Source organism: Pimephales promelas, chromosome 11, assembly GCF_988280905.1.
Source record: "Pimephales promelas chromosome 11, fPimPro1.hap1.1, whole genome shotgun sequence".
NCBI classification, from domain to species: Eukaryota; Metazoa; Chordata; class Actinopteri; order Cypriniformes; family Leuciscidae; genus Pimephales; species Pimephales promelas.
In genome coordinates this window covers 21742184-21770090 of record NC_142779.1, presented here as the reverse complement: position 1 = coordinate 21770090, position 27907 = coordinate 21742184, and the positions used below count along the sequence as shown (strand labels likewise).

The window sequence follows — 27907 nt, the reverse complement described above, 5'->3', positions numbered from 1 at the left end:
TGATGTCAATACTCACCCTCATGTCGTTCCAAGCCCGCAAGACTTCCGTTCATCTTCGGAACACAGTTTAAGATAGTTTAGATTTAGTCCGAGACCTTTCTGTCCCTCCATTGAAAATGTATGTAGGGTGTACTGTCCTTGTCCAGAAAGGAAAGAAAGACATCATCAAAGTAGTCCATGTGACATCAGTGGGTTAGTTGGAATGTTTTGAAGCATCGAAAATACATTTTGGTCCAAAAATAACAAAAACTACGACTTTATTCAGCATTGTATTCTCTTCAGGTTCTGTTGTGGATCCGCATTCAGTGACGCTGATGATGTACAGTAAGTCGCTGCTGACGTGTGTCTGGTGCGAAAGAGCTTTGTTCACAGTCTGAGGGAGACGCACGCTGTAAACAAAATAATCTTCGCAAACATGTCTAAGGATTTCGACACAAAGGAAGAATTGCTATTTTTTGCCCAGCCATTTATTTGAACCCGAATCCACGGACGTACCAGATACATGTCAGCAGCGTCTTACGTCACCAGCGTCACTGAATGCGGATGGACAACAGAACCGGAAGATAATACAATGCTGAATAAAGTCATAGTTTTTGTTATTTTTGGACCAAAATGTATTTTCGATGCTTTAAAACATTCTAACTAACCCACTGATGTCACATGGACTACTGTCACATGGACAAGGACAGTATACCGTACATACATTTTCAATGGAGGAACAGAAAACTCTCGGACTAAATCTAAAATATCTTAAACTGTGTTCCGATGATGAACGGAGGTATTAATGACATAATTTTCATATTTTAGGGTGAACTAACCCTTTAAATTCCTCTGGTGTATGTTTTAATGTTTGACAAGAACCTTCTTCGGCATGTGTTGCAGTACTTTTCAACCCTTTTCACATTTCCAGGGTTCTCAGAAGCCGAAGTTGTCATTATCCACATTCCTGAACACCAGGCATCCACCTCCATACACAAAATAACATGACAATGTTTTGTCTGCATGCTCTCAAGTCATTTATGATGTATGAAAAAAGATCCACAGTGGCTTCCCTCATTGCAGCAACTATTTTTACTTTTTTTACTACAGATATTTTGTGACAATTTCCTAGAAAGTGCTGATTTTGTTCTTTTGAAAACTTGGGATGGGATCGGGCCTTTATTCGCAAAAGTTTTATGCGAAATTCCAATTTCTTGCATAAGTTAAATTCAAAACTGTGGATGGTAAGGTAGTTATAGTTGGGTAGACTTCTAAGCCCGGAACACACCAAGCCAACGCCAACAAACTAGTGCTGATGAAAGCCAACTGTGTTGTCGCCTCTCGTCCGCTCTCGCCGCTGCACTTGAACACACCGAGAAAACTGCAGCCGACTGTCAGCTATAATGTGCGTTCTGCGTCTGTGAGCCAACTGTCTATTTCTGCAGATATATTAGTCTATATTCGTCATTCAAAAAGGAAAACCGACGCTGCTGGCTGCAGATACACATAATGTAAACAAAGCAGCACATGCTTACCTTTTTGAATATCAATCCTGCTAAACACTTTCTTTATTCCACTCCACTCATGTTAATATTGAAATATTCGCCAAGGAACACTCAGGTAAGAAGACGTAACATAAGAACAGCCTTCTATCTTTACCGTTTTGACTTCTTTGTTTGCTTTTTTGCGTTTATTCTCATGCACTGACTCTTTCACTAAGCTGAACAGCCAATCAGAGTTCTCTCTTTCCCCAACGGCCCGACGCCAATTCAACATGTCGAATCGCGCTAAACAAAGCCGACGAGGACTATTTTCAGCCAATGGCACGAAACCGTGCGTATCACACCGAGGAAACTTAGTTGGCCAACGCACAAAATCTGCCAGATGGCCGACCGTCAGCTTGGTGTGTTCCGGGCTCTATAGACCATTTTGCAAGATGTAAACAACACTGGTCCAGAAGCACTTCCTGTTTCAGTTTTTTAACACTACATAAAAGCTGGGATAAAATACCACCAACAGAACATATAAAACTGAATCAGAAATTTAAACAAACATCTTTAAGATGTTTTCTTTACATGTGAAATAAAGAAAACAGTTACAAACTGAAACAGGAAGTGTTTCTGGACCAGTGTTTTTTACATCTTGCAAAATGGTCTATAGTGGTGAGCGGAAACTACAACATAAGCCGTCAACCGCTTAATCGGCGGCATTAACCAGTTTTCTGTAATTTAATAACAAGGCAAGAAAAAACTAAGTATAGTGTAGTAAATGTACTTTAGATTTTTTTAATGAAAATATGAAAAACCTTTGCTCAATTTACAATGTTAAAAATTATGGAAACTCATAATCACAGTCTGTGAAAAGGGTCCAATGCCTCTTTTTTGATTGACTTTTTCAGTAGCATGCTCTGTAACTGTGTGTTGATTTCCTGCATGCTTGTTTCCAGTGATTTTAGGAGTTCAAATATCTCTCTGTCTCTTGCTCAGGGGGAAGATCAGTGGTGGAGACGTGGCACTCTCCTGATGCGCCGGACAGGACACGAGTGAACAGAGAGATCACCAGCACACAGTACCACCCACAGGCCTATGTGAGGACCCACACACACTTCTCCAATTGGGCTACACACACATTAACATTGGCTTACACATATATAAACACATTTTTGTGTTGTATTTCCTCACTCTCTCCAGGATAAACTCATGTCTGAGTGTGCTGGCAGTATAGACAGTATAAAGCGAGTGAAGCTGATTCTGAATGAGGAAGAACAACAGGAGGATCAGGGACTGACGGTCCTCTCTGCGGGAGATAAGACAGGTACTGCTGTTTGTATTATGTGTACACACTTTTACAGGCATACTCATTCAAATATATTTGACCTTTGCCCTCTGACATGTGGCTTCAGGTGTGATCGAGCGATGGGAGCTCCTGCAGGTGCAGTCATGCGGCGTGCCACAGGATCTTCAGCAGTGGCACAGACTGACCTCTGACCTTAGCGATGTGATGACATGGCTGAACGCTGTGATGCCTGAGCTAGAGAAACTTCAAACTCTAGAGCCAAAAATCACCATCAGAGACATGGAGAGCAATATCCACAAACTTAAGGTACTGAGAGAGACATTTAGAGAGTGATATAGAATCGAATGCAAAAACTGAAAGTCAATAAACCACTTGAAGCTGTGCATTGCAAGTGGACCTTCCTTTATTATAATTTATTTGAACATTCAGCTTTGCCATTTTGTAATATTTGTAATAATTTTTTTACAATATTACTGTTTTTAGAAAAAAATAAAAGCCTGATAGACTTCTTTCAAAACCATGAAAATTAATCTTACAGGCCCTAAACTTTTCAAAGGCAGTGTATGTTATAAGGAATATGCAGTAAAAGGTTCATTTCTTTTTTTCTTTTTTTTTTCCTTAGGACATGCAGAGGACTTTTAACGGCTACAAATCGGTGATGATTGGTGTCAATCTCAGTGGGCGGGGCTTCCAGCATGGAGACAGCACTGAACTACGAGAACTGCGTGAGAATCTGCAGTTAGCCAATCAGAAATGGGCACAGGCCTGTGCGGCCCTGGACAGCTGGGAGCACCGACTGCATCAAGCACTCATGGAGTGTCAGGTGAGTGCTTTAAAAGTCTCGAGTTGAGACAAGAGTGCAATGAACCTTGATCGTTTTGTTTGTTTTGCAACTGCAACACAACATGCATTTGGTTAGTACGTTTCTGTGGACGTTCACACATGTGCACTTTACATTCTGTGGAAGTTAGATTTTATCTCCGGATACAAAACCACAACTTTAGTTATTTTGGTTGTTTTTTTAAAGGTTGCAGAAATGCTAAACGAGTTGTTGTACTGGGGACAGAGTCGTATCAAGATCATAACCTCTCTTGAACTGTCATTTCTTTGAAAAAGAAAATAAAATTCAGTCAGGTTTGAGATTTCAGTCAGATTTACTCCAGCATTATTGTAGTTTTATTATAGTTTATTTATATTATGAATTGGCTTTTATATTTTTATTTTTGTCATTTTATTATTTTGTTGCAATTTACATTTAATTTATTTTTATTTTAGTTTTATATTTTTATTTATTTCCAATTAATAAGTTTAGAGCTGTTTATTGCCAAGGCAACATTTTATATTTCTTGTTTAGTTTGTTTTTCAACTAATTTATATTTTATTTTAGTTTTATTTAAATAAACCGAAATGTTTTAATAGTTTTAGTTAATAATAACCCTGATTTACTGTGCAAGAGGTTATTCTCAGGACTTTATTAAAGATTGTGAGCCATTTCTTCCTGGAAATGCCCTGGTATAGTGGTCTAAACTGAGCACACACACCTCATGTAATGAAGACCTGTGAGAAACACAGACTCATCTGCATATTCCGATGTTTTTTTTTTCTCCCAGGAGTTTCATGAGACTCTTCACTCTCTGCTGCTGTGGTTAGCTAAAGCAGAAAGCCAGCGCTACATGGTCAACATCCATGACACAAACACAGACCTCAACATCCTGGAAGAGCATCGAGACACGCTCAAGGTAGAGTAGTTTGTGTGTTTGCAGACAAATTCTGCTGTTCTTGTAAATCTCCCCACAAAACATGATAAACCTGATTCATTGTGGGACTGATTGTGGGCTTGTTGTCTGTGCACAGGCTGTTCAGCAGGACTTGCAGTCTCGTGAGGGGGAAGTGAACTCCCTGCAGGAGATCTCCTCACAGATCCTGCTACAGGACCAGAGAGAAGACACCCTGGAGGCCAAAGAGAAGGTTCACGTCATCAGCAACAAGTTACGGCTGCTGATCAGACAGATCGCTCACGACCTGCACACACTGCAGAGCAGACTGGTATGTTTCACACACCGCTTTCTCTGTAGGCTCTGTTTCAGTCTCACACACACTGATGTTTTGATCTCTGCTGTTCTGTTGCAGGACTCGTCGGGTCCAAATGTGGGCAGGACAGGATCATCACAACACCAGGTACAGAAACACTATCTCTAAACCTTTCCCCTCACACCCTGTTCACACTGGAAAGTAAAAGGCTCTGATTTATTTTCTGGTGTTATGAATTGATGCTATTTACAAAGTCTGTTAGTATTATTATTAATAATATTGGTATGTTTTTTATTATTTAAGTTGGAAATATCATTTTATCTGACAGTTAAGAGATTAATGTTATTGTTAATATATTATTATTGTTAATTTTGCCCTGAGGTCTGCTTGAATAATATATATTTTTAAAAGAATTATATAGAAGCAAAAGAATGATTAATATATATAGTCATAATTAAACAATTTCTCAATTTTTCCTCTTTCTGTCTGTGAAATGAACAGCCTTGTGCTGTGGGTTTGCCATCATGTCCAGTGTAGTTTTTTACCAAAGTTTAACCATCAAAGATCAAGTTTATTTTTTGCACATGTTTTAGATCCTGTCAGTTTAAACATTCAAGCCATTTTAAACCATTCAAGCACAAGAAGATCCGAAAGAGAACTCAAGTCGGAACACCGATTTCTGTTCTCCTCTGCGTTTGTGCTTGAGTGGACACACTCAAAATGCCCATCTGGCTGAATATCCTTGTAAACACAGTAGCGTTCTACTTATGAGAACCATAAACAGTTGAGAAAGAAAACAGATGTGCATCATTATATTGATCCGTGCATTTTGTCTTAAGAGACGGAATATTAGGCTGCTGTCAGTGTCATTAATGTTAATCAAACTAAAAAAGTCAGAGAAAATCTAAATCTGTTGTAGCTTTAACAGATTAATTATATTTTCTGAATATCTGAATACTGTTAGACTTACTTGAAAAACATAAAGCACTGTTTAATTAATTTGTAACTTTTGTTCTATTGTATTTATATATACTTATTTTCCATACAAAATCACCCCACTCGTTCTAGAATGATTCATTCTTTAATTGCTTGTTTGATATAGCCTAATAAGCTGACTGCCTGTTTCTTTTGTTTGTCTATTTGTATTTTTTTTTTGTGAAGCGACCTTAGGTTCTTGAAAGGTGCTATAAAAAATAAACATATTATATAATGTATATTTAATGTATATTATTTAATGTAATTTAATGTATATTATTAACAAAAAGAGCCATTCGTCTGGTGAAACTGTTTTTATATTGCAATATATATATATATATATATATATATATATATATATATATATATATATTATTGCAGAAAAACGAAATAGCCGATTTTTTCCAATATTGTGCAGTCCTAGTCTGAAGTGATCTTGTACAATGAGTTCTGTCTCAAAATATGAAGGAAAGGTTGAATCCTCAAAAGCTCTTTATATAAAAATAAATTAGATGGATTTTTTTTTTAAGTACTAGGTAATGATTGCAGCTGTAGCTCATGATCATTTTATTTCGTCTTCTTTATTTTTAACACTGGCAATAAATCTCTGAAAAGTCTGATTAACAAACACCGACTCGTTTTTCTTCTCTGTCTCTAGGAAGTCGCAGAGGCTCAGGATGTTCCACGGGGATCTCCCGCGAGTGTCAGGTACACACTGATAGTACTTCTATGCATCTGCGTTTGTCGTGTGCTTTTGTGACCTTGCTGAACTTCTAGGCTCTCTTCACACTCTCTGGTTCTTCTCACTTTCACACATCTGCTCCACTTTCACCACTCAACATAACATATTTTACATTTTCAAGCACAACTCACATTTTAATGTTGTTTTATGACTAGGTGACAAATAACATGACACTTAAAGCTACACTGTGTAACTCTTTTAGTTTATTATAGCTAAAAACACTTAGTTCTTTCAAAAATATATGTGCTCGTTAATGTATATTTACTTCATTCAAGTAATAAAGTATTCTCGTGAGTGTATAATATGCCATTGGAAATACATACATGTTGCCCCTCCATCTTGAAAGAACATTAGCCAAAGAGGGACATACCCGTTAATTCAAGCTTCGCATTTCGCGTTTACGATTGAGTTAACACTCATGGACGAGGTCGAACTGGAAGCCATGTTAATCTTGGACAACATTGGCCACCGTAGGAGTTAAAACGAAATCGGAATTGAGAGGAACAGATACTAATATTCACTGGACGGTCATATACCTTTTCACCGCTAGATGGGGGTAAAAATCGCACAGTGTAGCTTTAAGAATGTTCTTAAAGCAGCATCTACATTTTAAGTTACAATTTATAAACAATACCCTTCAAAAGTTTGTGGTCAGTAAGACTTTTTTTAAACATTTTATAGAAATTAACACTTTTATTGAACAAGAACACGTTATATCAAGTGACAGTTCCCAAAAATCATTTAGGGAATTGAAATGTTATGTAACATAAATGTCTTAACTGTGTATATGTGTACAATGTATACACTATATTACCCCAATGTATACACTACATTAGGATTTTTGAAAGAAGTCTCTTATGCGGTAGTCTCTCAACAAAGCTGCGTTTATTTAAATCAAGTCAAGTATATTTATATAGCGCTTTTCCAATATAGAATAAAGCAGCTTCACAGTATCAATCAAAACATAATAACAATGTTCGTTTCTTAGTGTAAAAACATCCACGTTTAGTAGAGCTGATCAAGGGTAGTAATGATTGGTTAATTAATTTGAATATCCCCAACTGAGCAAGCCAAAGGCAACAGTGGCAATGAACCAAAAAATCAAGTGACAATTTAAACACAATTACAAGTATTAATTATTATTATTATTATTATTACAATTTAAAATAACTCTTTCCTATTTAGAATTTTCTATATATATTGTTCTGATGATAAAGCTTCATTTTCAGCATCATTACTCCAGTCTTCAGTGTCACGTGATCCTTTAGATATCATTCTAATATGCTGCGTAATATTTTTGTGTTAATAAATGATATATATGATAATATATATATACAAATGGTAATGATAATGACAATTCTTGCTAAATTTGTAACAATGTAAAAGTCTTTACTGTCACTCAATCTTTTATCTAAAAAAAAAAAAAAAAAAAAAGAAAGAAAAATCAATTGCTAACGCCAGACTTCTGAGTGGTGTTGTAAAAATGTTTGACTGTGTAACCGTCCATTCTGAAGGGCCGATAAGGCTGATTGGTCCCCGGCGAGGCCGTTCCTGTATCGTGTCCTGCGGGCAGCTTTTCCCCTCCACATCCTCTTCCTGCTGCTGCTGGTTGTGGCATGTCTGGTGCCTCTCTCAGAGGACGACTACAGCTGCACTCTCTCCAACAACTTTGCCCGATCCTTCTACCCCATGCTCCTCTACACCAACGGACCCCCGCCCACATGAGCATGAACACATGGCATCAGTTGGGATGTTGTCCCGGGTTAACTCTCCTGTTGCAGAACCTGTAGCTCTGGAGTTTAGGTTTTAGTGTCCGAATCTGTCGCTCAAGGAGAAGGTCTTTCTGAAGCAATCTGAAACCTGTCTTCCTGGAGAACACTGACGGCAAGGGTCCCTCATTGAAGGTGCGCTCTAACTGTTTTTAGATGTAGCAGGGCACATTAAACAAATGTATTTATTTTTTAAATGTAAATGACAGATAATTGAACCTATAGTTCGCTCATTGACGGCCTGTATTTTTGAACTAGAATCCCAGTGTATGTGTGAGAGATGATGGGACTTCTTGAATATCAGTTGTGTTCATACGGTCTTGTTTCTTGGAGTCAATGATGAATATATTTTATTTGTAGCTGCCGTTTCTTTGGTTAAAGCCGTGGAGAAGAGACAGAGGCATCAGGGTGTGTGCAAATGTAATAGTCTTTTAATTTATTCAGTCTAACATTTGGTGGCTTGTGTTGTTTTCAATTGTGCATGTGTGAATAATGCAAAACTGCTGATATTTTTTTATTATAATTGGTAAATTATCTCATTGGAGATCTAAATTACATCTGATTATGTTCATCGGTAGAATTTCTCTGGCTGGAGACTTTTTTTGTTTTGCAAAAACGTCCCATAGATACACATATGTATCCACATGGGCTTTTATGTTTATTTACCCACATAGTTAAATATCAGTTGTGATAGTAATTACATGGTAAAAAGTCAATCATTTGCTCGTACTAACTGCCAAAGTCTCAGAGACTTCATATTACTTTTTTTTATGCTGTTCATTTGATGTTTTTAATTGATTTATTATAGTGAGTTACATTATGGGTCAACTGAAATAGACTATGATATAAATATTCATTAATCACAGAAAAAACATTTACTTTATTATGAATTTATTTTACAGCAAACTTTGCACTGCCGGTGTCAAACATTGGTTGAAGAGAATAGAAAGTTAGATGTGATTTTGGTGCTTTTTTTTGCATTTGAAGTCAATTTTACTACAAATAAACATCAAATACAAATATGCACAAGTGTTCACTTAATTCCCACATTTATTTTGCAGCTGTATACAGTTTCGCTACCTTTAGAAACTTAGTGTTGTGTTATCAAGCATATTTCTTCCTGTTTAAATCTGAAGTGTGTTATTTTGAGAAAATACCATCCGCTACCTCAGTTTAATGAGAAAACTATAAGCTGTTTGTAAGTAAACATCCCAAAAACTGTTAACAGTGGAGCTATTAACTCTTTCCCTGACAATGTTAAAGGAGCTGTATGCAAGAAATTTGTTTCAATTAATCATAAATTTTGCCTGATATGTCACTAGACATTAAGAAATCATGTTCATTTCAAATACATATCACTAGTAGTCCAGCCAGGGTATTGTCAATTAACACTAAAACCGTATTCTGGACAAATGTGGGCAAAATAGTCTTGATTTATTTTTAAAAAATACTTTCCTTGATCTGAGCGAAACAAGACATGGCGACTTTTCCTAAGTTTGCCTCCTGAACACACACAATTTTTTTTTTTGACTCAATTCTACAATGTTAAGTGGGTGAAAAAAAACCTCCTTAATCTTGTATTTGGGTCAAAAATGGGCACCCATAGAAATGAATGAGAAAAACTGTAATTTAGAGCATTCTAAAATAAGCCAAAATAAGATATCAGATGACAGCAAAGTCACTTCATCTTTAGGTTTTAGCTCTAAGAACTTATTGGAATGATATTTTAATGTAGTACATAGTAACTAATTTACACAGAAATAATTTACATAGAAAATATGGTACTTTTAGAAGTAAATAAATTCAAAAATACCCCCAAAATAAAAAAAAACACCATAAATAGATAGACAAAACTTAATCGAAGACAGTGACATAACATTTATAATAAATAAAAATTAGGAACACACCTGAGTCCTCTGTGCCCACATTTGTCCATAATTACAGGATTAAGGGCTATAAAGTGAAGTCACAGCCCTTGACTGATGTTGATATTGTCAAGTTCTTGTTCTGATGCGTCACCCTCCACCGATCTACCAATCACGGACTCAGTAGTGTTGTGGCATTCGGGTTGCCAGCTCTTCTCTAGTTACTACAGCTGCAGATACAAATGTGTCGGAATCGGATAAAAAAATTCTAACGCTGCGAAACCCCAAAAAACTGTATATGAATCCGAAATACTTTGTGACAAAGTCCAAAATAAATAATTAACAGAAAAAAAAACCTCACTGTGTAGCCAGGACTCGTCACTTGCAATTGGAAGCTTCTTGCAGCAGCCTACATTCCTGCTGGATCCTGCCATATCTGGCAACCTCGAGTCATGGGGGAAGGCGGGGATATGACCTAATTTAAAAGTAATTGTAGTACCAGTTTTGGCCACAATCTTGAATACAGCTCCTTTTAAAAAAGTTTCACAAAAATGTCATGGCCCTCAGAATATTTTGCTGTTTGAATATCTGACCATGCAAAATATGAATGTTTCTGCACCTGAGATACTCTACTTTTTCAGATGCAGCATAATAACCTTCCCAGAAAATTCCCTCAAAGGTGGGGAAAGAGCTAAAACGCTGTTTGAGCATCTGTACCGGTTCAGTACAGTAACATTGACTCACTAATGGCATGAGTTTGTCCAACCCATGGCAAATGAGGGAGTGTTTGGAAAAAACTATTATAAAATGACTTTTTGCAATAATACTTGGTGACGTACAGCAATTATACACTCCAGCTTAAATGCAACTGCTTTTCCCCAGTAAAATGTAGGATTTTTCAGGATGCACCATTATTAACACTTGTAGCACCAGGAAATAATACATTACAAAGCCATTTTTCCAGGATGATGCACCTGATCGTGCGTATAATCCAGGCTTTAAGAGTACAGCTGCAAACGTTTTTATAAGCGTCACATTCACTGTCAATGACAAGTACTTTATAAACCACGAAAAGCACCACAGGACAGCAAAATAACCACTTATACAGACACAGAGTACAAAATGCATAAACTATTAGAAGTGTGCGTACCATTTCCTTTAGTTTGACCAGTCTTCAGAGAAACAGTCATGTTGAATCAAACGTTCTCAGAGATCTTGGTTGACAAACAAAACGTTTAAATGTGCAGTGTGTCATTTCTGCAGTGAGTTTGAATGGCTCAGAAGGAGACAACTTTACACTGGCTCAACCAATGGCATGAGTTTGGGGTGGAGCTACCTGGTTCCTGAGCAATGGTAGAAAGGGGGAGTGTTTCAATCTAGTTTAAAAACAGTTTATTAGTGACACAGAAATAACACACTTCACATTATACAAAACTAGATACAGCCTTAAAAAAGGTTTGGATGAGATTAAGGCTGGATTTACACTGCAGGTCTTGATGCCCAAATCCGATTTTCTGACTATATCCAATTTTTTTGACGACCCGCTTACATCATCTTTTAAAAGTGACCCGTATCCGATTTTTGCATTTACACTATAAACTGCTGAAACTACCAAATGTAGACGTTCTGACCCGGAAAAGGGAGTAAAACAACACGAAATGCAATGGATGAAGATGCAAATAAAATTATGCAGTGTTTTGCTTTCCACAATATTTTGAAAAGTCATCCAAAAAGTCAGCAAAACATTGGTCTCGTACGGCGGAGAAAAATAGGATAGCCCTTGTTGGCACTGTAGCCACGAGCGCTTAAAGGAGTAATACTGATAATTTAATAACTGATAATTTACTCACCCCCATGTCATCCAAGATGTCCAATTCTTTCTTTCTTCAGTGGAAAATAAATTAAGGTTTTTGATGAAAACATTCCAGGATTTTTCTCCATATAATAGACTTCAATGGGAACCAAACGGTTCAAGGTCCAAAAGACAGTTTCAGTGCAAACTGTTCAAAAGGCTTTAAACGATTTCAGACGATGAATAAGGGTCTTATCAAGCGAAACGATCGCTCATTTAAAAAAAAAAAAGTAAGCTCAAATGCTCGCCTTGCTCTGTTCTGTGATGCACGTTCGTGACTCTTCTGTTCGAACTCGTTTATCAAAATGAACGAATCTTTTTTTAAGTCATTTGGTTCATTCAACGAACGAAATGAATGAGTTGACTTGGAAAAAGATTCGTTCGTTTTGATGAACGGGAACCGTTTGGTTCCCATTGAAGTCCATTATATGGAGAAAAATCCTGGAATGTTTTAATCAAAAACCATTTCTTTTCGACTGAAGAAAGAAAGGCATGGATATCTTGTGAAATGTGTTCAAACACAGATTTATTTCTGTAACAACCCTGCATTTTTGCCGGCATTTTTCGCCCCAAACACTCAAAAGACACGAAACCTCCACATTGCTCCGCTGTGTGTATCCTTCGTCCACCATCGCGCCTATATTAAGTCATGTTATCTCAGTTGGTGGTGTCCATCTGAGTCGACGTCACTTTTTTAATGACGTACAACTCGCATTTACTGGGGAATATCCGATTTGTCTGCTTACATGGCACACGCAAATGCACGTATCCGATTCATATCCAATTTATTACCACATATGAGTGAGGCCTGAATGTGATCTGAGGAAATCGGAATCCATGCACTTTTTTCCTGCTTACACATTCACCCGTCATATCTGATCTGTGCCACATGAGAGGAAAAAAAATCGGATTTGGGTCACTTGAACCACGCAGTGTAAATGGGCCCATTATGGCATAAACGGAAACAATAGTTCGAACTATATTGTGTTGAAGTAGCACTAAATGCCGTATATGACAGCCCTGTTTGGTTCAGGTTGTCATTGATCACAGGTGTGGTTCGAATCCCCTATACAAGTGGCTTGAAAAAAGTATGGATTGTCCACGTTTCAATTACCATACAGAAGAAAGATTGTCAGTCTGTGTCCATGTCCAATGTCCTACAGTGCATTGTCTCTTCAGCACTAGAGAGACAGACACAAAATCTGTGTTACCTTGTTAGGAGGTTTAGAATAAGTTACATTCAATTTACATTTGTAAACCAAACAAAATAATCGTGAGCTTGGAACTGGAAGTTTGAGGTCATTAAGAATTTTTTTTAAAATGTTTAGGTTGCATTTATTCTTAAAATGCATTTCTGTGATAGTAATTTTCAGCATTCAGTCTTCAGTGTCACATGATCCTTCAGAAATCATTCTATGCAGATTTGCTGCTCAAGAAACATCTCAGTAACACTTTAGTCCAATTCTCGCTATTAATTAGTTGCTTATTGGCATGCATATTATTGTCTGTTTACCCATTACCTAAACTTAATTACCTTACTAACTATTAATGAGCAGTAATTAAGAGTTTATTGAACACAGAGAGATTTGGACCCTAATCTAAAGTGTGACCAGAATTTCTTATTATTATCAGTGCTGCTTAATTTTAGTGTGGAAACCGTGATTAATTATTTTTCAGAATTATTTTAACGAATAGAAGATTCAAATTTAGACAAATTTGATTTTTTTTAAAAATTGTGGCATACTTTTGATCAATTTAATGCATCCTTGCTGAAAGAAATTAATTTCTTTAATAAAAAAATAAATATTTCTAACACTTTTGAATGAGTATATACACAGTTAAGCAGTTAAAAAGAACTTAATCTCTAAAAATGAATCAACATTTTAAATAAAGTACTACTGTTTTAGGCGAATTAGGCACTGATGTTCTGTGGATGGACTCATAATTCAACACGTGCATGTATCTAGTGATGGTGAAATGAATCCTTGTGAAGCAATGATGCTTTCCCTCCAGTGTATCGTAAATCTGTTCATCACGGTGCACACTAACGACATCTTGTGGTCAAAAGGTGGAAAAGCTACCTTTCCCAATTTTTTATTTATTGTTTTGTTATAAATCACTTTGCGCTATGAAACCCACAAAGTAATAGAATCAGTGTTAGTGTTGATGTTTACACAATGTATGACCAAATGAGAGATTAATTAATTCATGAAAGAATTAATACATACGACACATTAACTCTGCTTTGTTAAACAAATGCAGCCTTAAAACTTTAGCCATAGCCCTAAACCTATGAGTTCATAGGCAGGGCTCAAGAAGAAAGCTGTTGTGGAATGGTGAAAGTGCTTGTGAACTGGGGAGTTGTAATAGAAGATTTTTTACTAAGGAAAAGTACTTGTTCAACAGTGTGAGGGCTGTCTGTTTCTTTTTTATTTACTACTTCCCCTGCCTTTGAGAATATTCTCTCACATGGGACTTGATACGACCTGAAAATGCTGTCAGACTTCCGAACGGCCTCTTTTCACTACCGAGCCGCATGACACTCGAAATCTGCGCAATTTTTTAATCAGAATATGAAGCAGTCACGTGGTTGTGGCTCGAAACGAAGCTTCGGACGTCACCGATCACATGGTTATGCCAAAACGAGTCAAGCTCTGGTACAGTGGTTCATGTGAGTTGTTTCATTTTTTTTGATACAAGTTTCGGTGCCGATCGTCACATCACTACTAGTATCCACTCACTGTGGACTGTGCCGTGTCTCCCGGTCGCTCTCTCTCGGTGCAGGCTGCGGCCTGGACATGTGGAGGATCTCTGGGGTCTGTTGTGCGTCCGGCCGGAGAGAGGTTTCTGTGTGTGTCCCCAGCATCCGGCTGCTCTGGGACGTGTTGGCGTCCAGCATCTCCAGCAGAAGATCGTACAGCAGCACCACGTTTTTTCTCTTCATGCTCGACAGGTGCTCAATTCCTTTGTTGCTATATGGACGACAAAAGAAGAGAATAGTCAATCACTCTATCTGCAAGAAGAGCAAAGTGACGGATGAGAGGGAAGTTTCTGTGAGTCTGCAGTGGTACCTGAGGTGTCGAATGTGTGAGAGCAGCATCAGCAGATGGGCGAGCCGGATGGACTGTTGCTGAGAGGACAGGCCCGTTCTGGAGATGCTCCAAACTAGAGCGTCAGTCACAGAGTCCAGCAGCCTCAGAACCTTCCCACGACTCTCCACACCTTCAGGAGTCTGTGACAAGCTTGAACAGTTATCTGTTAATTAGCACAAAACAAAATGAGGTCTGATGCAGGTAAAGAGTAACATTCAGAACAATCGTTATTTTTTTATTGAACAGTTGATTAGACAAAATATATATATATATATATATATATGCGTAATGCGTTTTATTGTTCTGATACATCAGCCTTTTGTACACTATAAATGTATTGTTGATTTAACTTTATTCACTTTAAAGGACAAGTTCGGTATTTTACACTTAGTTAAAGCCCTGTTTTAAGATAGTTTCTGATGAAATAGGACGATTAAGATTAAAGCTAGGGTATACGATTTCAAAGATTGTTCATTATTAATATCCTCGCTTAGATGCTGGTTATGGTTATATAGTACAATCCTAACAATATGAATAGAAAAAAGAACGAAAAAATCCATTAACTGTATTGGCTGTACAGCCGCAGAAAAGTTGACCAATGTAAGCTGTGCGGCCGGTCAACTGCTCTCATCCAATCACCAGCTCCACTTGAAACTCCGCCTGGCGCTCGCATCTCCAACCCAACCGCACCTGCCCTCGCCCCCCTCCGTGCGCAAGCAAACAGCTGACAGACTGTCTATGGTAGCTAGCTAGTAGCGTCAGATCAGCAATGGATAAAGCAATGGATAAAAATATAAACGACAACAGCAAGCGGCCCCTGCTTGCCCCTACTGTAAAGTTTGGACGAAAGAGAAAGTCTGTGGAGGAAAGATCAGAGATTAAAAAGAAATGTGAAGTACGCCGGACTCTAAGTAGGATAAATATAGCGTCCTTCATTGACCGTTGGAGAAAGCTTCAGGGAGATCTGGGACTGAAAACGACGCTGACACGGATGACTTTTTGTTGAGCAGGTAAGCATTTATTTATTCTTTTATGGTGTGACGTGTTACATGGCTTTTTATCAGTTTGACAACTTGCTCATGCTGCCGGTCGGCATTGGAATGTTAGCCGTTTAGCATCGCCGATCGCAGTTCAAAGTAATTATATTTCTTGTTCGAGGTTTCTGTTCGAGCCGATCGGAATTTGAACAAGATGCGCTGCGTGCTGCGATAACAATTACTGAAAACCTTAGCAATACTAGTAGTATTATAATGGTGGTGGGGAGTTTAGAACATTTCATGTGTTGCTAATCTTGCGTTGACGTGAACTCAAACGTGACATACGTCAGGGATCAGGTAGCACAGAGGGGAGGGGTGTGTGTGTGGAGGGGCGGGATGAGTTTTTTAAAACTTCCCTACCGTCTCGACCGATTTTTAACATCGTATACCATAGCTTTAACATTTGGACAGGCTGCTGGCCCGAGAATTTTCGGTTTCTGTGGTTGTCCTTTAAGTTCATTGAAACTGAGTTAATAGAATGAAGGAGACTGGTTTAAATCAACAGGAACTCAAAATATTATCTTATCTGAACCACATAAATTATCTAAGTTGATTTAGAGGCCCAAACTGAGCAAAAATATGTCATTTGTTGCAACAAATGACATATTTTTGCTCAGTTTGGGCCTCTAAATCAACTTAGATAATTTATGTAAATCAATTAGATTTAGATATCTGATATTTAAATGGATTGTATGCAATAAATCGCCCTATATCGTTAAAATATGCCTTGATAAGATGATATTTAAATTAGTTTCTTGATCACAGCTCTATAGTTTTAATTGTGGGAGCTAAACGTATAACTCAATGCAATTATGTTCCAACTTATTTTGATACATACATTTTAACATGAAAAAAGTATGCATGAATAATCAAGTAGACCTAAGTTGCTTCAGTCCAGTAAATATTCCTATTGGAAAATTACTAACAATATAAAATTTATTTTTACGTTAACTTTATAAAATCAGTAAATATTTCAAGACAAAAAGACTGAAGGTGGACTTTTTTTTATAATTCTACTAAAATGCCTGTCAGATTGTGTTTTTCAGCAATGTTTGGATGATTTGGATAATTCGAGGCCTTAGCAATTCATGTTTCAAATAGGAGTAGGCTTTACAGGGTTAAAATATAAGTTGTTGGCCTTGGCAGATGATCAGAGACTAGTCATGTAAATCAAAACAAAAGCTTCTGTTATTGAACAACATGCTAACTTTAATTAATATAGCCCTACAATTATGTAGAGAAAAAACTAGATATGTAGCATTTTATTTTACAGCATTTTACTCTCATAAAATAACACATGCACACACACACAATCAGAGAAGTGTCATACTGGAGTTGAGAAGGATCATGGCTTTGAGACAGACGTATTCCTCCCTCTGTAGCTTCAGTTCTCTGAATCTGGAGGTGGTGGCTAGCAGCATGTCAAAGATCTCCATGATGCCTTCAACACAATTCCATTCACCCCTGAAAGAAGTAGAGAGAAAGAGTCTGAAACTGAGATAGAGGAGAAAAGGCCAATCACCTGATGTGACGAATCACTCGGGAGCCACAACAAAAGTGTGCCACTAGGCACAATCCCAAACTATCCTGAGTCCATTATAAACTTTTGAGAGCCACCAAAAAAATCTGGCCCCTAAAACAATATTGTGTTGTAATGCAAAGAAATATTATATACTACATATTAAATACTTCATATTATTTGTATGTTATGTTGTTCTCATTTAGAGAGAGAGAGAGAGAGAGAGAGAGAGAGAGAGAGAGAGAGAGAGAGAGAGAGAGAGAGAGAGAGAGAGAGAAAACGAACTACTGGTATATATGTTGTTCACAATCCAGGAAATCACATTGTAGGATTTTTAAAGAATTTATTTGTAAATTATGGGTGGAAAAATAAGTATTTGGTCACCCACAAACCAGCAAGATTTCTGGCTCTCAGAGACCTGTAACAACTTCTTTAAGAAGCTCTTCTTTCCTTATTGGCACCTGTTTGAACCCGTTATCTGTAGAAAAGACACCTGTCCACAGCCTCAAACAGTCAAACTCCAAACTCAACCATGGCCAAGACCAAAGAGCTGTCAAAGGAAACCAGGAAGAAAATTGTAGACCCGCACCAGGCTGGGAAGAGTGAATCTACAATAGGCAAGCAGCTTGGTGTGAAAAAAATCATCTGTGGGAGCAATTGTAAGAAAATGGAAGACATACAAGACCACTGATAATCTCCCTCAATCTGGGGCTCCACACAAGAGCTCATCCCGTGGGGAAAAAATGATCATGAGAACGGTGAGCAAAAATCCCAGAGCTACACAGAGGGACCTGATGAATGACTTGCACAGAGCTAGGACAAAAGTAACAAAGGCTACCATAATTAACACACTACACCGAGAGGGACTCAAATCCTGCAGTGCCAGGCGTGTCCCCCTGCTTAAGCCAGTACATGTCCAGGCCTGTCTGAAGTTTGCCAGAGAGCATATGGATGATCCAGAAGAGGATTGGGAGAATATCATGTGGTCAGATGAAACCAGAATAGAACTTTTTGGTAAAAACTCAACTCGTCGTGTTTGGAAGAAGAAGAATGCAGAGTTGCATCCCAAGAACACCATACTTACTGTGAAGCATGGGGGAGGAAACATCATGCTTTGGGGCTGTTTTTCTGCAAAGGGGACAGGAAAACTGATCCGTGTTGAGGGAAGAATAAACGGGGCCATGTATCGTGAGATTTTAAGCCTTCCATCAGTGAGAGCCTTGAAGATGAAACTTGGCTGGATCTTCCAGCATGACAATGATCCCAAACACACCGCCTGGGCAACAAAGGAGTGGCTCCGTAAAAAGCATTTCAAGGTCCAGGAGTGGCCTAGCCAGTCTCCAGACCTCAACCCCATAGAACATTTTTGGAGGGCGTTGAAAGTCCGTGTTGCCCAGCGACAGCCCCGAAACATCACTGCTCTAGAGGATATCTGCATGGATGGGCCAAAATACCAGCTACAGTGTGTGCAAACCTGGTGAAGACTTACAGGAAAAGTTTGACCTCTGTCATTGCCAACAAAGATTATGTTACAAAGTATTGAGTTGCCACCATAATTTACAAATAAATTCTTTAAAAATCCTACAATGTGATTTTCTGGATTTTTTTTTTCTCATTTTGTCTCTCATAGTTGAAGTGTACCTACGATGAAAATTACAGACCTCTCTCATTATTCTAAGTAGGAGAACTTGCACAATCAGTGGCTGACTAAATACTAGTCTAAATACTAATATATATATATATGCTATTTTAAACAAGTTTCTCAATTTTGTTTTAGAGGTCTCCTAGAATAGGACTACATGCATCCAAGGTCAAACTGATGGTCACTAATCTTCCCATAATACATTGCACAGCAACTCATTTCAAGTGTCTGAAAATTGTTTATTCGAAGATTCGGCCCCTATAAACCCTTCTGATATGGCCCAGTCTGTTGTGATTGATCAACCTGCTTACAGTGTGTGTCAGAAACAAAATGCCCATTTACAGCGTAATGATGGTATTGTTTTTTTCCTGAGTCAATTCCACAGAGAGTCCTAATCCTTTGGAAATGAATGCAAATTGGATTTGCAGCACTGAATACAGCATCTTCTCAACATGTCAACAACACAAGCCAAACTCACCTACAGTGTTTGAGGGCAGGTCAAAGTAGACGTTGTTCGTGGGCAGCAAATAGAGACCATATGCTGGCATTTAGCAAAACTGTAACAGGAACTGAGACTGGAAATCTGAAGACTCGTTTCAGCAGTTCAGAATTGATTCTTTACTTTCGGAAATATTCGTCCAACTTGTTTTTTTGAAAATTTGGCCATGTTTAGCAAGAGAATCCAACTCTTTAAAGGTAATAAGTCAGAACGCATGAAATAGCATTGGACATCCCCTTTAAAACTTTGCAGACATTTTACATTCACAAACAGCTATACAACACATGGCATAAAAGGGACACTTTAATATACAGCAGCTTACACTGAATGATTACAGACGACCTTAGTGAGTCAGGTGAAAGACAAAAGGAAGCACACGTTGTCTCTCTCACATACTTTCTCATACACACACTCAAATGTGTGTGTGAAATGAATAGTACAAACTAAGCTTGTGTTATGAGAACACACCAAGGTTTGTTAAGACCCTTGAGATAATCACCAAGGAAGAGGAATATTCAATTCCACAGAGACACAAATGAATAAACATGCACACACAACATGCATGCATGCAAACCAGACAAACACAACAAAAATAATGAGGAAGAACAGAATTCTTAAATAAAGATACAACTTGAGAAACAGAATTACTTGAAATATTAAGAGATTTATACAGTAAAACGGAGTGTGAAATCTTTTTGCAGTGAAAACAAAGAGGGTGAAATCTTTTTGCATTCAGATCTTAATTAATGAACTTTAACAACATTCATGCACGTCACACACAGCGTGCGCACACAAACACTGTGCGCACTGGTCACGCACAACAGCAGATTATCTGAAGGCTGATGAATAAATCCATCAAATCAGTGCCTATTTTTACTAGAAAAAAATAAAGACTTAAATAATAATGAAACCTTAGAGATAATAGACAAACTGCAAAAAACAGTTACACCTTTATTTTGCAATAGCTATTCGGCAAATCATCATGTTCAACCAACAGAGCTCAATAAAGGCTGGACAAACCAGTACGTTAACCTGTCTATTTTATGCAGGCTAGTCAGCAGTGCAAAGACAGTTCACCAGAAATTAAAGTAAGCTAAAATAATAATATCGCAGTTAGATCGGCGTCAGGCTGACCAGGAGAGAGAAAGTGAGCAAGAAGCGGCCACCGCTAGCACCAGTCTAGCCTTCTTGGCTAAGTGAGTCTGAAGAACTGGGCTCTTTGGACTCACTAGATGAAGGCAGTGGCGTGTCTTCTTCCTCAACTCTCACTTTTTTCAAATAGCACATTAAATGACTTATGTGACTTACCTCAACCCCGTCCCTAAACCTACCCGTCACTGGGGTTAATGACATTTATGAGTGTTCCCCTACCATCCTTGGAAAAAAAAATATCGCTCCCCAGATGTAGATCTACATTTTGCTTCGTTTCGCTCAGACATTTGACGGCGTGTACTGACACGCTGAATCACTCGGGCATTAATGGCGTAGACATACATGCATACACGCGGATAGCTCAAAATGTGTAGAGATAACGCGCCACTTGACTCGAAAGTGGCATGTATGTTTACGCAAAAGTCATGATGTCATGAGGTTTTGCCACCAGTTTGAGGATCCACTCGAGATACGAGGTTTAGTCTCAGTTTCTTAGTATCGTTCAATTCATTAAAAGTTGCATTTTCAGTTGAATTTGAAATAGGTCAACACTACAAATGTTTCAAGTATATTCCCCAATTAATGTATATATATGTATATATTAGGGGTGGCACGGTTCACGAAACCAACGGTTCGGTTTGTATCACGGTTTTAGTGTCACGGTTTTCGGTTCTGTACGGTTCTTGTTATTTTTTTTTTTCTTTTAATCTTTAACACTTCAGAAATGTACTTCAGCATGTGATATATAGCTTAATTATCCACACTTTAGGATACAGTATAAAAAAATTATATTCATGCAATCATGCACAAACTGAATTTGACTCTTTGACTTTAAGCACATTTTGGGACTATCTCAGAGGAAAGCTAGGTGAGATTTTGACACAGCAAGAGAGAAGAAATTGACATGCTTTTCGTTTATTTGGCAAAAAAAAGGAGAACGTGTATCACTATGTCTACAAGAACTTGTGCATTTTTATCACACAAATCTTATTTACACAAAGAAATTAACTTGCATTTATGAACTGACAACTTTTGTAGCTCTTACAAAAATTCTATCTTTTAAAAGAAAAAAAGAGGAACTACACTGTCTTTTATGAATAAGTCAATACATGAAACCTCATTGCCTATAATTAGGCTATAGAAATAGCAAAGGCCATAAACATAAAGTGAAAAGTTCAACCTCAACACAAAAAACAGTATCAACAATGCTTCTATTCCCAAAAAGTGAGGGTACCCTTTTTTCAGTTTAAATTAAAGTGCAGGATTTGGAAACATTTGACTGAAGCTCTTATCTAAACATAAAGTGCCACTGTAACGTTATATTAAAATACCATAACATGAAATCAAAAATGTCCCCACACACCGGACTTATAGACTTATAGGACGCTGGCGCATCCTCCAACTCCCTCATCTCTCCCACTTGCCATTTCTCCGCGTGCCGTGACCTGCAGCGCTCCATACTCCACTTTTACTGGCTTGTTTACTAACTTGAACCGGCGCTGCACAGAGCGATCGGTAATGACATCAAATACCGCGAAAGTGAGTGACGGAGCCGTCGTTCCCACTCTAGTGTGATGTTATTCACCGGTCGCTCTGTGCAGCGCCGGTCCAAGTCGAACAAGCTTATGTCGCGCGAAAAGAAAACACACGTCACATACGGGCACGAGGTTACATTGCGCATGCGTCGAACCGTGAGACGCACACACGCTCCGAACCGAGACAAACAAACCGAACGGTTCGGGTGTTTTTTCATGTACCGTGCCACCCCTAGTATATATACATATTTATACACACACAACATGACATCATGACTTTTGCGTAAACATACACGCCACTTTCGAGTCAAGTGGCCTGTTGTCTCTACGCATTTTGAGCTATCCGCGTGTATCTGCGTGAATGCGTGTATATCTACGCCATTAACGTCCGAGTGATTCCGCTACACACACACACACACACACACACACACACACACACACACAAAAGGGGAAATAATTATTTGATCCCCTGCTGATTTTGTCAGTTCACCCAGTTACAAAGTAATTATTTTTATGGTACTGTAGGTGTATTGTAACAGATAGAGACAGAATATCAATTTCAATCTCAAAGGTTGTAAATTGATTAGCATTTATCAAGCAAAATAAGTATTTAATTTGATCTCCTAACAACCAGCAAGAATTCTACCTCCCACAGATTGGTTATGTGCCCATGTGGAACACAGATTAGTCCAAGATCTCGCCTCATAGGGTCAGGATGGTCATGCGAAAGGTGAGGGATCAGCCCAGAACTACAAAGGAGGAGCTTGTTAATGATCTCAAGGCAGTTGGGACCACAGTCACCAAGCAAACCATTGGTAACACACTAGGCTGCAAAGGATTGAAATCCTGCAGTGCCCGCAAGGTGTTAAAAGGGACACTCCACTCATTTGCATTAAGATTTCCATTGTTAGAAATCCAGTCATACTATTGAATGGTCGTGCAACACTCTACATTTTACCCTGAGACGAGAGAAATACGCTATTTACCTTTACCTATTTACCTTAGGGGGTTGGACCTAATGCGCTAACAACCCTATCACAGATCAGTGCCAGTGCGTTTGATTTCACAGGCAGAAACTTTTTGAAAATATGGACGAAGGTACTGAATTTTTGTTCTTATTCGGTCTGGTTATTATTACCGTTTACGTCGGAACCGGTTCCCTATCGGCACCGCGTTTCGGTACCCAACCCGATCCATAATGCATCTGTCTGCTCAAATTACTCTGTTTTTGATCTTACATATAAGGGTTATACATCATTAGCATGCATACATGCATACTCACAATAAAGAAAAATTGTTCTGCTTTTTGTCAAATAAAGGAAAATAAACATGATGCGAATTTTGCCTTCTCTCTGACAGTGAAGTTCATTCTGAAACGTGTCTGAAAGCATCCGAAATATTAACTCAGTCAATACTTGTCACGTAGGCATGAAAGATTTCTTTTTATGAAGCTGAAATTCTCTTTTTTTAAATTAAGTAATTTATATAAAAAAACTAATATTCTTAGTTTATGTAATCTGCATTAAAAGAGAGAGAGATGTCAGTCTTTTTCCTTTCAGCTAATTATAGCGAATTGCTATAATGTTAATTTGACCACGCCTACTGAGAGCGCACGTTATTCAAATGCAAATGTTGAGGCAAGCCATGAAAATGCCCACATCAGCTGGATAAAACATCCAGTTTAATAAGAATCTTGTACTTTACCTCGTCTTGCTTCGCTGAGAGGAATAATACTATCGTAATAATCCTGGAAAAGTTACCCCAGTTTCATAGTTTCATTTCGAGGACGGATCCAGCTGATGCAGTAAGTTATTTATTCTTAAGTGTTTTGTTCTAATTGCGTTATTGAATAGGGTCTGAATGAGAATGGTGAGGAATTACAGTTGCAACATCTCAATTTACCTCAAACTAAGTAGTGTATCACAGAGAAACGTCCTACTCAAGTCGCCCTTGTGATGGAGGTACGAGTTGAATAACTAGTTCTTCCAATGTTTCATCATTGAACTTGCACGGATTGATATGGTAAAATTGACGTCATTGATCATTACTATGTTTAGTTTATGGTGTATGAAGCCTCAGGACAATCAGAGCTGACAAAGTGATAGACATAGCAATAGACGTTTTTGTTTTCGACACGCTGTATGTTGTAGACCAATCACAACAGACTAAGCTGTCTGGCCAATCAGATCAGAGTAGCTTGTGGAAAAGAGGGATTTAGAGAGATTGATTCATCTGAGGAGTCGTTTGATAATCATTGGTGATGTGCAAATGCATTTTATTTGGAAATTAAACAGTTTTTTTGACCTTTGACACATGTAAACCTGTTGTAGGAGACACCTAAACAACATTAGGTAACCTTAAAAAGGCATAACAGGGGCACTTTAAAAACAAATCGAAACTCTCTGCAGTGTAAATACTCCCAAATTATCCTCTCAGAATGTATTCTTGGTTTTAAGAAAGTGTTGTGACGTTTACACAAATGGCAGTGTCATTTTCTACTGTGGAAGGTGCTGTTTTCCTATGTTAGTAGGAGGTTTTACCTGTTCAGTTTGAGGTCAGGTGAGAAGATGAGTTTCCCGGGATGATCCACAGATCTCCACATCAATCCCAACATCAGAATATCCAGCCAGCAGCCTTCCAATAGATGCACCTGATCTGAAAGCGTCAGCTCCACGAAACCTGTGAGGAGAAACAAGCACACAAAAGCCTTCCAGAACACACACCTACTGTACACACAGCTGCTGCCCTTCTTGAGGTTAGAGCACATACAGATACACACAAAATTACGATGTTTATTAAACTTTTTGTCATTTCTGCAGCATTCCCTGTTCACCTTTCATTGCACAGATAAGAGCAACATTCTGCTAAACTATTTGATGATGACTAAAACCCATTAACCTTTTAGAAGTGACAAGAAATTCAATATGCTGTGAACCCTTGACCTAAGAACTTACAAATCAGATGAATATTTCATATATTTATGCAAGCACACACACCTGGTATCTTCTTGGCCCAGCTGATCATGAGCACCAGTTCCTTGTCAGCGAGGGTGGTGAGTGACATCATCATGCTGGCCTCAGTGTACGGCTTTTTCACTGGCTCTTTCAGGCAAATCAGAGGAGGCTCCGCCTCCAGAATACAGTTCACCAACTGCTCAGGGGAGAAGGTCAGGACACACCCCTCAGCTCTGCCCCCAGAAGGGAAGAGGTGATCAGTGGGATTGAGAGGAATTTCTAAATTAGGCTGGGAACAACCTCTGACCCCTAACGCCCCACCCAAGCTGTCTCTAATCTGGGGGTTTCGACGATGACGAGCACCACGGTAACTGCAGCGTTCCCGCCTCACACCTGTTCACACAATTACACACATGCATCAAAAATGCACACTCAGCACAGCACAATTATTATCATTCTAACTTATAACATTGTTTTATAAAACTATATAACAGTTTTCACTTATTTCCGACATCAGAGCCACTGAAAACACAGTGGATGTACTGTATTTTGGAAGTTTAAGTGGCGCCTTTCCTTCGTAAATAAGTTTATGTTTGAGCTAATCATTTTCTGACTAACTGTTTTGTGAACGAGGGTCAATTGAAAGCAGGTCTTGCTTCAAAGTTAATCCTCAACTGTGGATCACCGTCTACTCTGTTTGCGATCCAACGACACCTCCAGTAACAGTAAGTGTATTTTATGATTTTTGAGCAAATAGTTATTTCAGTCGATGTCAGCCAATTCAACAACAAATGCGTCTAAAGTTGTTGTTGTCGGAGGATGTCTGTGTATATAATTTAAACCTTGTTTGTACAGTGTAACCACACATTTATAAATATATATATTTTTAAAGATATTGTATTAAAAACTGCATATATTTTGTTGTTCTGTAAGTTAGCCATCTTCTCACATTTGCCACAAAAGCACCTGTATGACAAGTAAACATGACGCAACAGGTCCCTCGCATAAATGTAATTTCGCTTGTAGCCTACGTAGCAAACTTTATCACAGTATGTGTTTGTAGTTTCAAAAAATTGCGCCAACGTTAGTGTTTGTGTGTGTTGCACATCCATAATTTCAAAGGGGACGCGATTACAACTCTATAAACATAAATGTATCAAATAACCACACCGAGACGTCCAGGTCCATTCTCATTTGTGTTTATTCTGCCGGAGTCTCTTCGTCATCTGGGTCTGATCAGAGACTATTTATATATTCCGATTCAAACATGTACGGCTGAATGACACACAAAACAGCGGGTCTCTCACTCTCATCCATTCTGCTTAGACCGACTGCCATAGGTATGTAAGTGACGCCCTCATCCAAAGGCAGGGTGGGGATATGCAGCTCATTTAGATTTAAGGTTGTATACACCAAAACAGCTCTTTTTAAACCAGGCCTCAAAAATGACTTTTTCAAATGGTTATAATAAATTAATTATGCGGTATTTTGAGCTGAAACTTCACAAATACATTCTGGGGACACCAGAGACCAATATTACATCTTGTAAAAGGGGGCATAATGGGTGCCTTTTAATATAAATGCAATCATATGACATCACTTCACATTTCCCAGGACGACGGTGTGAGTTTAATTTTTATTAACGACAGTTGCAGAATGCAGAAAAATGGGTAAATACTGTATTAGTCTTAACACCAGACAAAATCAACATGAAATGGTTTTCACAACCCACTTCACTTACTGTAACTTTGAACATCTTTTCAATAGGATAAAAAATATATCAAATGATTTTTTGTTTGGAAATAAGTATTATATCTTTCTTTCTATATAATGATTATGGGGCTACACACAGAAAAGTGATAGGCGGCCACATACCACACTTCATCATGCCCGTTTCATAACACTTGCGGAGTCGACAGGCCTGGCAGCTCTTGCGTCGGCTCTTGTCAATGGTGCACTGGTTGGTGGCTGGACAAATATAGTCATTGTGTCCTGAAGAATATTGGGAGAAAAAAAAACATGATAATCAGTTCACATTCTTGTGGGGGAAGCTGGACTACAAATCCACAGTGGACACCTTGGATTCAGCTTTTTAATCTCATCTCACTCTATTCGTTAAAACAAACAAAACCGATTCGTTAAAACAAACAAAACCGATGCTCAATATGTCAGTACCAAGTAACATTGGATATTGACTGATTTATAAATAATTGTAAAAATATATATATTTTATATCTCTTCTACATTAATAGAAACAATTATTAATATAAACATATACTCATATATACCGTTGACGTTATTTAACAGTCATGAAAAGCACCAATAATTGAATGAGGTTAAATGTAATCTTCAAAAATGTATTAATTTTTTTCTGTTGTTTGTAAATATAAATTACAAGTAATCCTTTGAGAGATAAGTACAAACATCACAAAAAAAAAAATTCCCTGGTCAATGTAATCCATGATAAG

The 27907-nt window shown here is 38.1% G+C and overlaps 2 protein-coding genes across 2 annotated transcripts in view; one reads left to right on the top strand and one right to left on the bottom strand.

The window, feature by feature from the left end:
* syne2b (spectrin repeat containing, nuclear envelope 2b) overlaps positions 1 to 11878 on the top strand; it is a 94778-nt gene extending 82900 nt beyond the window's left edge. The window contains exons 76-84 of the mRNA XM_039652072.2: positions 2466 to 2566; positions 2670 to 2793; positions 2882 to 3081; positions 3398 to 3598; positions 4386 to 4514; positions 4630 to 4821; positions 4906 to 4953; positions 6440 to 6489; positions 8038 to 11878. Coding sequence (XP_039508006.2) covers positions 2466 to 2566; positions 2670 to 2793; positions 2882 to 3081; positions 3398 to 3598; positions 4386 to 4514; positions 4630 to 4821; positions 4906 to 4953; positions 6440 to 6489; positions 8038 to 8248 — 1256 coding nt within the window. The 3' untranslated portion in view covers positions 8249 to 11878. The remainder of the gene's footprint in view (positions 1 to 2465; positions 2567 to 2669; positions 2794 to 2881; positions 3082 to 3397; positions 3599 to 4385; positions 4515 to 4629; positions 4822 to 4905; positions 4954 to 6439; positions 6490 to 8037) is intronic.
* The window catches only part of esr2b (estrogen receptor 2b), a 33152-nt gene continuing 14506 nt past the window's right edge, over positions 9262 to 27907 (bottom strand). The window contains exons 4-10 of the mRNA XM_039652091.2: positions 27315 to 27431; positions 25482 to 25832; positions 25026 to 25164; positions 17469 to 17602; positions 15081 to 15264; positions 14751 to 14981; positions 9262 to 13190 (exon numbers count right to left, since the gene is read on the bottom strand). Coding sequence (XP_039508025.2) covers positions 13142 to 13190; positions 14751 to 14981; positions 15081 to 15264; positions 17469 to 17602; positions 25026 to 25164; positions 25482 to 25832; positions 27315 to 27431 — 1205 coding nt within the window. The 3' untranslated portion in view covers positions 9262 to 13141. The remainder of the gene's footprint in view (positions 13191 to 14750; positions 14982 to 15080; positions 15265 to 17468; positions 17603 to 25025; positions 25165 to 25481; positions 25833 to 27314; positions 27432 to 27907) is intronic.